We start from the raw sequence: 12,914 nt of genomic DNA, 5'->3' as shown, positions 1-12,914 counted from the left end.
ATGGCTTCAGTTAATGTAGTATGCTGCATAGAGTTTATGCATAGGAGAGCAATATTGTAAATATTAAAATTTTATACTGAAAATATGGAAATTTAGAATAAAGATATTGTCTACAATAACAAGAAAGACTTGTTTAAAGCATGACTACAGTGCTGATTTAAAGAAAAAAGAAACCTCTCCAATACTATTCTCAAGTATTGGAGACAGAAGTGTGCATTCTGGATCCCAGGGTTAGAACCCCTGCAGTATAGTCTTTCTGACAATGGAAGAAAATAAATTACTAATTTCTTTTTCTCCACAATTTATAGTCCTGTTTTGTGTAATACACTGTAACATGGATATTTACTGGAATGGAATCAATCAAAAGGATTCTTAATGCACTGTAAGGCTTTTTCATGTAAAATATGGGAATAAAGTAGTCTGACCCTACAAGCCTGCCACTCGCACAGCCCAGGGCAACATAACCGTGACATCATACCCCAGTGTCTGCGGGATGATCGTCAAAGTTGGTGCTCACTCAGACCACTGGGAGATGTGGGTTCATAACATCATTGGCCGGCGCCTGAAGCAGGCCATAAAAAGAAGAGAAGATCATTGGACCAGGTTTATCAGCAGCGCTAATGTTTGGTAATGTTGCTAATACAGAAGACAGGTGGGGGCAAAAGGGGGGTCCAGGATAGTTTGACGCAATGCTATGACACACATAACCTCAGGCCTCACCACACAACCAGCCTGGCCAATGCAAGCAAAGTTATGTCACACATTGACACCATGAAATCTAATATACTCCTTAAACCAGGTTTAATTTGGAAAGTGAAATTTGTCACATGATTCCTGTTTTATAACCCCGACAAAAATGCATATAACCATTTATTTTATTTATTCCTATTAAAGTAACTTTAGTGCCACAGGAGCTGTTGTGGGAGTCTGAGTGGGCAGAACACAATCCTTCACCGTGGACTTATGCTCCTGGGTCTTGTTCTCCCAGACACTATTGTATCTAAGCTTTTCTATATAATGCACAATAAAGATGTCTTGGATAAAACAGAAATTACAGTTACATTTCTTATGGTACATGTTCCACATGGCATGGGCCTTTTGCATTATACACTCACAAGAGTGTATAAGAGTGCACAGGGTTCACAGAAAAGTGCCTCTTCTGAAGTTAGATTGATGAAAAAATGTATTCGCTGTTATAATTTTGGAAAAATGCAACAAACATTATTAAAAATGAGTATAGGACTATACCAAAGAACACCTGAATTACAGTTTACTGCAATATTTATATTTACATAGATGTCTGCATGTTAATTATAAGGTGGGACCTTAAAACAGTGAGATGAGAGAAAAGAAAGCTTTATTTACATGAACTGACAGACATAATAAAAATGCAGATCAGTGAAAACCCAGAAGACAGCATAAAACAGAATCAGTATGCAGGGATGCTCCCTAGCCTCCAGTGAGTCTTTCTCTGTGCTCTTCTCACATTAGCTTAATGGAAATGACCCCTATCTGAAACTGTGGAGTGGCCCAAACCTGATTAGTCATTTACCATACCTTTATCTACTCATCACACCAAAGCACTACAGTACCTCCAATCTCTCCCCTAAATTCTCCCCTAAATTCTCCAATGTTTTCTCTCGTCTTTTTTCAACCCCCTCTGCTACAGTGACAGTAATTTATTGTGTCACTTCATACAAGCCAATAATCTGTGTGGATTTACAGACTTGACAAGTGGAGTTAGGCAGGGATGTGTGTCCTGCCATGGCAGGCATTTGTCCAAGCGTGACAGTGTTTAAGTGCTGTTAAGAGCTCTTCATGTCTATAGAACACGTGAGCACGGTTGCATCTTTACAGCAGGCTTCCCTATATAGCTCCTAGTTTGTGCATGTGTGTTGCTGAAGAAGGCCACAACACGTGCTGCTGACAGAAATGTGCATTTCCATGATTTAACAAAGTGACTGAGATGCCCTGTGAGATGAGAGCCCTGGAGCACTTTAATGCCTCTGTTCTGGCTCTAAATGGGAGATCTGGTAATGTCTACTGCAGTGCTGTGCAGAGATGAGCACAACATTATTTTATACATCAGGCTCTAGAGCTCACTGACGCCTCTGCTGTAGGTGTACCTATGATGCACCCTGGAAAACCCAAACCGTATACTATGTATCTATCATTCAAGGATTGTACAATAAGAGCTCATTTACATGTTATTCACAATTGTGTGACACCACTGTATTAGCACAGGAATAATTTTGTTGTCATAATATTGAAAGAGACTTTGTCTTGAAGAATTAGGACCTGACAAAAACACAATAGCTTTAAGTAAGCACAATAAAAGGTATGACAAGCTCCCCTTTTCCTCCAAGCCTTTTACACAATGGAAACAGAAAGCCCCTGTCACCCGGTGACACAAATTTAACAACCCCCCAACAAACACAAACACGCACAAATGTGTGTGCGTGTGTGTGTATAGCAGAGAGTGAGTATAGAGCATCTATCCCCCTGTAGAAGTACAGCAATCCAGTAATGAGTTCCATTGCTTCAGCTTGTTCTTATACATTAACATCAAGAGCTTAAGAAACAGAAATGTTTTGAAGATTTACTATTCGAATTAAATGCAATTTACATGACATGCTTTTACAGTTTAGTGGTGTAATTTAAATATATTTCTTATTTTAATTGGTCCCAAAAAATTTACAAATGTATTAAAATATTGGAGCTGTGGAAGTATGGAAATCAGGTACTGCAGGTACCAGGACTGTGTGTAGTGATCCACACTATTTCTCTATATTTTCTGTGGAGCAGTGTCACCTAGTGGACAGATTTTCATCTAAACTTTTCCATTACAAATGCAGCATAACAACTTGAAAATGTAGAGGGTTAATCTGCAGTTATATAATGACTCATGGTCCCTCTTCTGAAGCAAAGGATTCAAGTGTCTAACAGGATCACTTTTAATAGGGCCCTAAGTGACAGGCATGCACATTGAATTGACCATCACAGTGACAAGCAAGAGACACTTGGAAAATCCCAAGAGACAGGACAGAGGCTGGCCCAACCAACCAAAGTCACCACAACAATCACTGTCTAACTACTATTAAAAGTACATGTAAAGAGATTCATGCAATGTAATAATTAACTTGATGATAAAAATGTTTAATTGAAATAATGCATACAAAATAAGGCTAAAGCTTACCAAGTACAAGAATGGAGTCCTCTTTTTTAATGTGCTGTCCCATCAGATGCTGGAATTTGGAGAAGTCACCCAACCAGTCATAGCACTGCTCTGTCTTGTAGCGTTCATCCCAGTAGTCGACATCTTTGTACCTTGAGTTGTCCTCTGGCAAATGTTCCATATTCTGTTTAAAAGTATAATCAACAAATCACTACATGCTCCACAAAAACATTTATCAAAATAAAAAATAAAGTAGGTGTGATAATGTCTTTTTTATAAAAATTTATGTAATGGCATTTGCAGTGGTGGAAGCAGTAGGCCAAGTATTCAAGCCGATGCTCAAGTAAAAATTCTACTATATAATCTACATATTTTAAATAGTACTTTTAAAAGTAAAAAAGTAAAAAGTAATATAATTCAAATTTTATTGAGTAGAAAGTATGGATAGCCTACCTGCTCTTAAATGTTTGAAGTAAACTAAAACCATAGTGTATTTCTTTGTACAGTCTATGGCCCTGTTACACGAAGCAGGTTTACGCCAAATGCCGACGTTGTCAACCCTGAAAAGTGGTCAATGGAGAGAGTTAACCTAAACCCTGAATCAGTCACCATGGTAACTCTGTGAACCTAACCTGGTCCAGAGTAGGTTTTATTCCTCTAATCCCGAGTTTAATCAGTCTGCTCCTTGAAGGAAAGCTCTAATTGGTCAGTTACAGATGGACCAGGTGCACTTATAGTCTTAACAAGAATTCATTGATTTCACATGTATTCATTTATGCTTTTCTTTATTTTTATTTTACTGAAACCTGACCTGACCTGATACACAGTCACATTACTTCATGACTTCTAATTCCTCTAATTTCCCATTGCCATGGTTTCTGGGCTTCACTGATAAAGTCTTCTGCTAAACTCAGTGTTTACTATCAGACTATTTTTTTAACTCTGCTCTAAATCTGTTTAGTGAAACAGAAAACTCTGAGTTGCCTCAGGACAGATTAGCCAGAGTTAAGCCCAGGATTTACTGAGCCTCTGTGAAATATCCACTTCAAAACTTTACCTAAACTACAGATACATGATTACTTTCCACCTCTGGACATCTGAGCAAGTCAATCTGCCAGAACATTCGAATACTTGTTTTGACCTTTAGTATGCCCATATTATTGTGTGCTGTGTTCATAGTGAGATAATGTGTATAATGCATATATAACAGACAAAAAGGTCTCTTATTTTAGTGTCTTTCTTCCTAACCGGATCCTTTACTTTCTCACCGGAAGTCACTCTGCCAGCTGTAAGGACTTTACAGCAAAACAAATAAAACATTACTCCCTCACAACGTAACATTTTGTATAAGCCCAATATTCGCAATTTAATTCCATCATTGAATTTACGATTAACGTGTTATTGATTACGATATATCAGATCTCACGGTCTTAAACCCGAATTCATGATGGGACACATGAGATCTATGATCAACGCGTGGAGTGCAAACACATGGGCTAGCTACAAGGCTACAACAGCTGCCCAGCCTCTGTACCAATGAGTTATAATGAAAGTTCTGTACTGTTATTGCTCCTTTCAAACAGGCAGAAAAACAAGTCATAGGCTACCATACATGCGCCAAAGAACTTTGCCAATGCAGAGTACGATATCGTGGAGACCTTGAAAGCATAGAGCAGGGGGTTACACGATGTTACAATAAAATAAATAAATAAATAAAATAAACGTCAACGCAGAAATTGTCACTTACAACCCCTCCAGAAAAGTTCCTAAAAAGTTAATCCGGTAAATCGTAAATTACACATGTATGTAAAACTATTCATCCATACTGACCGACAAAGGTGGAAGATCGACTGAGAGCCGTAGATGCGTTTCTACGTCTATCCAACAGATGGCAGTATTGCAATATTTTTATGTCGGACCCCTGGTTGAATCAGTCGAACCTCAGCACTACGGCCTCAGCTAAATTATGATTAATAAATGCATTCAAAATCAACTAAACTAAGCGGCATGCATGCGCTGTAGACGCTCTCATCTGAAGGAGCAGTGCAAGAACACATTCAAACCATGCCATAATAAACCCATAGCCTTTGGTGTCTGAATACATTTTTATTAAAAATGTAAGCCTACTCAGGTATCCTAAATATAGCCTAATTATTCTACTCACCTGTTTGCCTTACTGCTGTACTGGTGCGCAGAATGAGAATAATTCCCACACATTTCCCCGCGCAGATGAGCGCTGTCACAGACCACGTGAGGAGAATATTCAATGACGGTCCATGGCAGAGCAGCTCCTCTGGCTGCCCAGCACTCCTCTGCTGCTGCCGCTGATAAGCCTATGGACTTTAGGGCACAGACTGCATGGAGTTATTACTTTGACTCCATGTAACCGATCATCGACCCCTTCTCTAACATCTTATTTTTTTTCTTCTTCCTTTGCCTTTTACGCACGGCACGGGGATGGCATGGCCGTGCATCAGCAGAGTGTGCTGTTTGGCTCGCTTCTGGAACCAGTTCGATAAGTCGGACTTGTCAGTCCCACTGACCATACAAAACTACTCGGACATTACAGAGCACGAAGTGCGGTCTGTCACTAAACAGGTATCCGCGTCAGAGCGCGCACCTGCTAACGACTACTCCAGCCCTCCGCGCGCCACTAACTCCGGTTCTGCGCGCTCGGACGCCCGGGGACCGCGCGGCTCTTTCAGGACGGTGAGGGAGCCTAGTTACAAACCTCGTGAGGACTACCAGCCTCCCGGCGTGCCTTTCCCTTCCGTAACTCAGTACAAGCAGGATTATAAACCGTGGCCCATCCCCAGGAAGGACAACTTTCCCTGGATCAGGACGGGTTCTGACAGCCCTCACCGAGGGAGCAGAGGGGACAAAGTCCCGGGGCAGCAGCAGGGCACCGAACCGAGTCCAACCAGTTCATACAGGTGGGTATGTCTAGATAAATAGCAATTCAAAGTATTCCTTACCTTGGAATAACATCTAAAATACAATTGTTTATTCAAGTTTTCTTTCCCTCCAGACAAGAGTTTAGGCCCTGGACAGGAGTGAAGCCGGCTAAAAGCAGCAGGAAAAATCAGCCTATTCAGTGTGCTACACCTGGGACAGAGGCATCCCACGTGGCTCCTGAGACCAGCTACCAGGCGGCCTACAGCGGGGACACCCACAGGTCTGCAGGACCATCCCATGACAGTGTAATCCCCTCTGCTTTCTCTAATGTACAGACTGTTCCAGTGCATCCTGCCCCGAGTCACAGCCCCTCCAGCACCCATCAAACTATACTGTCAGAGGGAGAGGTGAGTTTACTGAAATTAGATTCACATCTCAAGTCATAGATACTTTAATAGTGATGCAGCATTCTGTGCAGAAGTTGTTCAAAGTCACCCAGCTGTTTAAACCGGGCCATGTACCAAGTGTGAATTAGGTAACAATCTGCTGGTGCCACTCTCAAGTTTTTGACCTAGAACGGTGGTGATCAGAGTAAATCTGCCATAGAGGACTTTTATTATCTCAAAGTGAATGACATAAAGTAAAGTAGGGTTTCAGTACTGTATAATTTCTTTAGATTTAGCTGCTCACTTAAAAACAAAAATCATACTGACCATACATCTATTTTGGAAAAATATGTAGATGCCCTTTTCTTTTGACAAATAGGCCTACTTGATTAAATTAGCAATTTATGTATTAAATCAGGATTCAGTTTACAGTACACATTTTAAACCAGCATTAGATTTTTTGATAGTGAAATATGTAACAAAACAAATACAAGATTTCAGAACATCTTTGCAGAGGTGCACAAATTGGGCTTTAGTAGCAATGGATGAAAAAGTCAAACTGGCTTTCAAATCTACTAAACTCTGGGGTTAGCACATTTTTTATAAGACCCCAAGGAGACAAGATATTTTATGAAAGAGAACATCATATTATCTAAATAATTACAACCTTGAATACTGTGGTTCTGGTTGTTATATAAATGCAATATGCCAGATGCATATGAGCATGGGGACAAAAGCATACTTGCATTATGCCTCTTAATGGACACTAGTATGTTCTCAGAAAAGTATTCAATCTGAATTGAATGGTGACAGGATTTGCACACAGTTCATCAGGTCATTCTGGATTATAATTCCTGACCTGTGTAGTGTTTTGGGAAAGCCAGGGTTTAGTCCCCCCTCCTCTCCATTCAGTGCCATCTGCCAGTGCAAAGACCTTGGTTTTGGACTCAGTAATTTGATGTGCTTTAGGAGTAAAGTGTTATTTGTCAGCTCCACTGGCCTGACTCTGAGTATAACAGGATGTTCAGGCCAGGGTGAAAAAAAAAAAGTAATTAACACATTGCGGTGTAATAATCGTTAGTCCTGGTTATTTGCATAATGTATGAAATAATGTCCTAACCCAGCATGTCTGATAGAGGTCAAAGTGAGAGGAGTCACAAGCAGGATACACTGTCATATTACACTGGTCCAGTTTGAGTCTCAGATGTAGAGTGCATTACAACATCTTAAATAATGTCAAATCAGATCTTTGACATATGACATGAATGAAGTTACTAAAAGTACAATGTTCTTACTATAATCCTACTATCAAGAAAGAGTAAAAAAAGTTTACTAACACTACTAACAATACTGCCTCTAAAACTACTATTCCCACTGCAACCACTGTTGTTATACAACTGCCTGCTGTACTGCAACTACTATTACTGCTACACTGAATGCTTGCATCAGGGTCTCCACAGTCATGGTACAATATCTGAGTGAATTAGGGCCCATATTACACTATTTTCTGATCTATGTTCTAATGTTGTTTCCTCATCAAAAACATACCTGGAGTTGTGTTTTGTTTCATTCACCCATGTTCAACACACAAACTCTTAAATTTAGTAGAGAGTTTTTTTTTTCTGTGCCACTTTGTGATGGCATGTAGTAATACAGGAAGTGCTCCACTGAGTACTCCATACACCTTCACTAGAATAATTTGGATAATTTCAGTCCTGGATTTACCAGTCTCTACTGAACAAAAGGTAAAAGGTAGTTGCCAACTTGCGGACTACCACTACATGAATTTGGGATGTAAACTGACTAATAATAAAGGATTTCTCAAACTTGTGTTAATGAAACAAAACACAACTCCAGATGTGTTTTTGATGAGGTAAAAACATTATAATGGCGTAAAGCTCACAACAGTCAGTGTTGTGTAATATAGGACCTTTAAAGTACATGGTATGTGTCAGAATTGTACTATCTCATACGTGTCATCCCTCACAGAATTATCTTTGCTGACATTTGTACAATGAGGCATGACAATCTCATCATCAGAGCTGTTCTGCATCTCATAGACTGTGATGTACTACACGGAGTAGAAACAAACTAATCACAGACACTAAACATTTATGAAGAAATTATTCCATCGCTATTTTTATTTACCAGATGGAAACATTGGTTTTCTGACTGCTGCGTTCTCAAAGAATGGAGATCCACATGACAGCAGTCCTTACTTGCAGTTATAATACCCATCTGCATTTAACTTCAGGGGTAAATAAATTCTGTAAGACAATCTAATAAAGCCTTGGTGTTAATATTTTGTAATGTCACAGCATCCCTTACAGTATATGAATATAGATAGCAGTTCAAATCCACAAACATAGCTAAAGCGTTTGTCAATTACCCATAAGTGATATTTTTTCAATAACCTTTTTTTTTCGGTTAACATACTGGTAACAGAAATATATCTCATAAGAATTTCCATTGTTCTTGTTATTGCTGTTTTTGATCTTGTTTTGATCTTGCTTTAAACTCCCCAGGTGAGTTGAAAGGTTCAGGTTTTAAAAAAAGCCTGACTGACAAAACTGAAGACTCTTAACATGGGTGATTCCCGGGAGAGAGAGATTTGTGTGGCTGGTGCTGTGTAATCCGCAGGATGAGCAAGGCAAAGGCACTGGATGGGAGCATGCAGGAAACTCGTTCTTTGCAGCTTTTTTCTGTTGTAGTCATTCCCTTCTGATTTTCCCTTGTGATTTAAGACTTTGGTCCCTCAGGCAAAGATAATGACTTTTGAACACTGTAAGAATATATTTTGTGGAGTAAAAATAGCAGCATCTTGTAGTGGCTTATACTACATAACAAGGTTTAGGCAATCTCTGGGGACTAAACAAGCTAAAATTCACATGCAGTAGTTTCCTTTGTTCTAATGACTGTTGTCTTCACATAAAGCAGGATCTCTCTCTTTCTCTCTCTCTTGGATCTCTGCCTTGTTCCCACGCTGTCCATGACTTCAGAAGAGTGTCTTTTGCCAAACAGGCAGACTCTGGTACAAAGAGGAGAGGATGGTTTTGGTAGAAGTAGGTTCTACAATAAAGAGGCAGTAAACTGGTTAGAAATTATCTTCCACAAACTGGAAAGTTCATAGTTTGATTTTACAGCTCCCAGCATTGCATATTCCTGTTGTGTCCTTGGGCAAAATACTTCACTTTTGTTGTGTTTTGATGAAGTTAACAAAATTTAGAGATGCTTTTGAGTGTATCCCATGATTGAGTCTGTAATAATGTAATGAAGTATAATGAGCCAGTAAATAAATTTAAATACAATCCCCCCTATCAGTGTTTAATCACAGATATGTATTTATTATATAAACGTACAGTTGGCGTGTCTTTGGGCAAGACACTAAACATACACTGCCTATGAGTGTGTGGCAGGGCTTGATGCCAGTCACTTTACCCATGGCAACTTTGGCTACAGAAGTAACCTACTACTAGTATATTAAACTGTGGGGTTATATAATGAAATGTTAAAGAGTTACAAGTCTGCTCTAATAGGGGTTACATAGGGGATATTGAAATGGACCAAAGCACAGCTTGTTTAGAAATATATGAAATGTAGACTCAGCTATATTTGCCTCAGTCATGGACAAATTACACTTCTGTTCCTGCACCTCTTTTCATCTCATGTGCACGCTCTGATGTCTCTGATGGGAGAAAAAAGTGGAAGTTGAGTAAGATGTGAAGACAGATAAGCGAGGATGAGAAAGCCACTGCACAGGGGGAGGTGGGGGCCAGAGTGCAGCGCGTGATGGATTACCTGTTTAAGAGCCTTGTTGCACACGGTTGCAGTCTTTTTGGCGCTGAATCTTATTTGAGAAGAGCTGCTGTATTGTAGTGTGAGGAAAGAGGGAGGAGGAGGGTGAGGGAGAAGGGGTGAACAGGTTCATTCTCACATACACCAACATCTATGTGCTCGCCACCCACAGAGCTGCAGTCTCATATTGAAAAGCACAGGGACACTGCACCGACCATCTCTAAGGACCTGTCTCACTAAGAGTTTCCAAGCTCAGCACCAGACATATGCAAGTCATCTGAAATAGCCTGGCCCCATTTTTATTCCGAAGCTCATTACTGCCAGTGGAGGAATACAAATTACCCATGAAAGCTGGTAATGGATAGTTTCTTGACAGCCAGTTATAATATTAGTGTAAACATTGCTTTATAGGACACATTTGAGTCACTTTTAGCAGACAAAAATACATGTAAAGCAGCTATATAATTAGATGAGTGCACTGGCTTTTAAGTGGATCTCTGGATCAATATCTAACCCGTCCTGAACAGGGTTTTTTTGTTTGTGATGTTCACTGACAGAAAGCTAAAAAGCAAAGAGATTGTGGATTTCTACCATGTCATCTGTCAACCATGGTAAAGATACAATGCAGAGACCTAAACTTGAATTCAAGATCTTGTAGTGATTTTGGCAACTGTACTTACAGGTCCAGAAATCATGGAGTAGCTTCATATATAGCAACATATACCTACAGTTTATTTTACAGCAATAATATTATGTGCTATAGTTATTTACAAAGTGGGCCTCAGCGTTACAGCTATAGCTATAACTCAGTAACTCTATCATAAAATGGTGTACTCATATTTATGTAGCAAACTTTTACTTTTACTTTGATACAATAACTTAAAAGGCTCATATTAAGCTACGCTATTTTGTGATCCATGTTATAATATTGTTCTTCTCTCAAACCTGTTCCGCCTTGTGATGTCATGCGGTTGTGCAGGAAGTGTTCTACTCCGTACACATCAAAATAAAATAATTTGGATGACTTCAGTCCTGGAATTGCCTGCTGAAAAAGTTCAAATGAGCTGTTAATATGAAAACTACCACTACACCACATCACAAAGTGGAACAGAACATTTTGAACTTGGCAAATGTAAGCAGACTGAATAATAAAGGGTTACTCAAACATGTGCGAGTGAAACAAAACACAAGGTATTTATATATGTCCAGGTATTTTTGAGGACATGGCTTAAAGCTCCCAAGAGTCAATTGTTAGTCAGTTGTGTAATACAGGACCTTTAAAAACAACTTGTAAATTTTAGGCATTGTCTACCCGTTGTCTCATTTGGGTGTTATAGCGTATTACTTTTAAATATTACCTTACATTACAAATAAAGGTGCACTGTGTTATTTTTCTACTTATCTACGTTTGAAAATGTTATGGATTTAATTGCTTTGGAATTAATCAATTACAGGTTGTTATATACATTGAAACTGGCATTATTATTGTTGAGTGATCGCCTTTCCACAGATTTGACCTGAAATTTGGCCTGGTGGCAAAGACAGCAATAACATCTCTGTTGAAACAAGTAGGTTTCATATCCTCAACTAACCAAGTTATAACACACCTATAATTCAAACGTGTACTACACATGTTTACCATTGTTCCCCTCTATTTGATCCCAGCTTCACAAATTAACTCCTAATAAATCCTCCCCCCTGACAAGTATTCAGTTCTGTACATTAGTGTGTAAGTGCTTTTTCCAAGGTGCAGTATAGTTCAGCATGATTTCTGTCAGGCTTTTGAGAAGAGCTGCCATCAGCACAAGCAATAAGTGACCAGAAAGCTATCCATTTGTGTGTCTCATTCCTGACAGTGAACACGATTCTCTTTGATGGCTCAGTCCCACCAGTCTCCTCTCATTACACGCATCCTCTACACTTAGCCTCTCTACTGCTCGTCATCTGTGAGTTCTTGTTTTTGTGTTTACTTTCACTTTGCAGGACCATCTGGTGAAGACCAAACCCCCCCCCAACCCTACTGCGATCTTTCAGAGCGGATCCAGGGTCTTCAACATCTGATGTTCAAGGATTGAAAGTGACAAAGCAAAATGTTTTTATTTAAATTAATTGCAGGACAGAAGAAACTATGCAAGGATTTTTGTGGCCCGTCGTGAAAAATTTAAAGGTGCACTGCGCAGCTTTTCAGGTTGGGGGACCACTACCATGGAGATCCTTTGCCTGTAAAGTTCCACAATATAAACTTGTACAAGATGCATTTATTTGATTATGATGATGATCAAAAATACCTTTAAAAACCTTTCTTACTGTGAGTGAAGTCATCTCTTCCTTGTTTCTATGGAGATCGAAAGGTTTAATGCCATACTTTGCAATAATAGAGGTAAAGCAATAACATCTTCATGGAGGCAAGTAACTGGTGGGTCCTCTACCAGAAAAGTTGCACAGTGCAAATTTAAGGTTGGATAATGGATAAGAATATGCATGACTCCCGTAGTTTTTTCCATTAGTTACTTGTAAATTAGTGTGCGTGCACTTTAAAAAGCAATTAGAGTATGTTCTAAGCAAGAGCTGGAATGATAAATAAGTCATGTGTCAGAATGCATTAAGTTATTATTTTGATGTTGCTCGAAATATGCTTGAAATTTTAAGTAAGTTATCAACAA

The 12,914-nt window shown here is 39.3% G+C and overlaps 2 protein-coding genes across 3 annotated transcripts in view; one reads left to right on the top strand and one right to left on the bottom strand.

The window, feature by feature from the left end:
* Positions 1–5,044, bottom strand: part of ece2a (endothelin converting enzyme 2a) — a 65,829-nt gene extending 60,785 nt beyond the window's left edge. The window contains exons 1-2 of one of the 2 annotated variants that reach the window (XM_055152180.1): positions 5,006–5,044; positions 3,197–3,359 (exon numbers count right to left, since the gene is read on the bottom strand). In XM_055152180.1, the coding sequence (XP_055008155.1) occupies positions 3,197–3,356 (160 nt within the window). In that variant the 5' untranslated portion in view covers positions 3,357–3,359; positions 5,006–5,044. The other variant, XM_055152181.1, reaches the window with a different exon arrangement.
* Positions 5,045–5,560: 516 nt separating this feature from the next.
* Positions 5,561–12,312, top strand: map6d1 (MAP6 domain containing 1). The gene is made up of 5 exons (XM_055151923.1): positions 5,561–6,116; positions 6,188–6,350; positions 6,406–6,477; positions 8,446–8,524; positions 12,235–12,312. The coding sequence occupies exons 1-5, from the start codon at positions 5,633–5,635 to the stop codon at positions 12,310–12,312; spliced, it is 876 nt and encodes a 291-aa protein (XP_055007898.1). The 5' UTR covers positions 5,561–5,632.
* Positions 12,313–12,914: the final 602 nt, after the last annotated feature.

The sequence above is a fragment of the Boleophthalmus pectinirostris genome, unplaced genomic scaffold (genome assembly GCF_026225935.1).
Source record: "Boleophthalmus pectinirostris isolate CB_2022bp ecotype Guang Dong unplaced genomic scaffold, ASM2622593v1 HiC_scaffold_16, whole genome shotgun sequence".
Taxonomy (NCBI): Eukaryota; Metazoa; Chordata; class Actinopteri; order Gobiiformes; family Gobiidae; genus Boleophthalmus; species Boleophthalmus pectinirostris.
The sequence above is the reverse complement of the archived record's forward strand: the minus strand, read 5'-3'. Positions and strand labels throughout refer to the sequence as shown.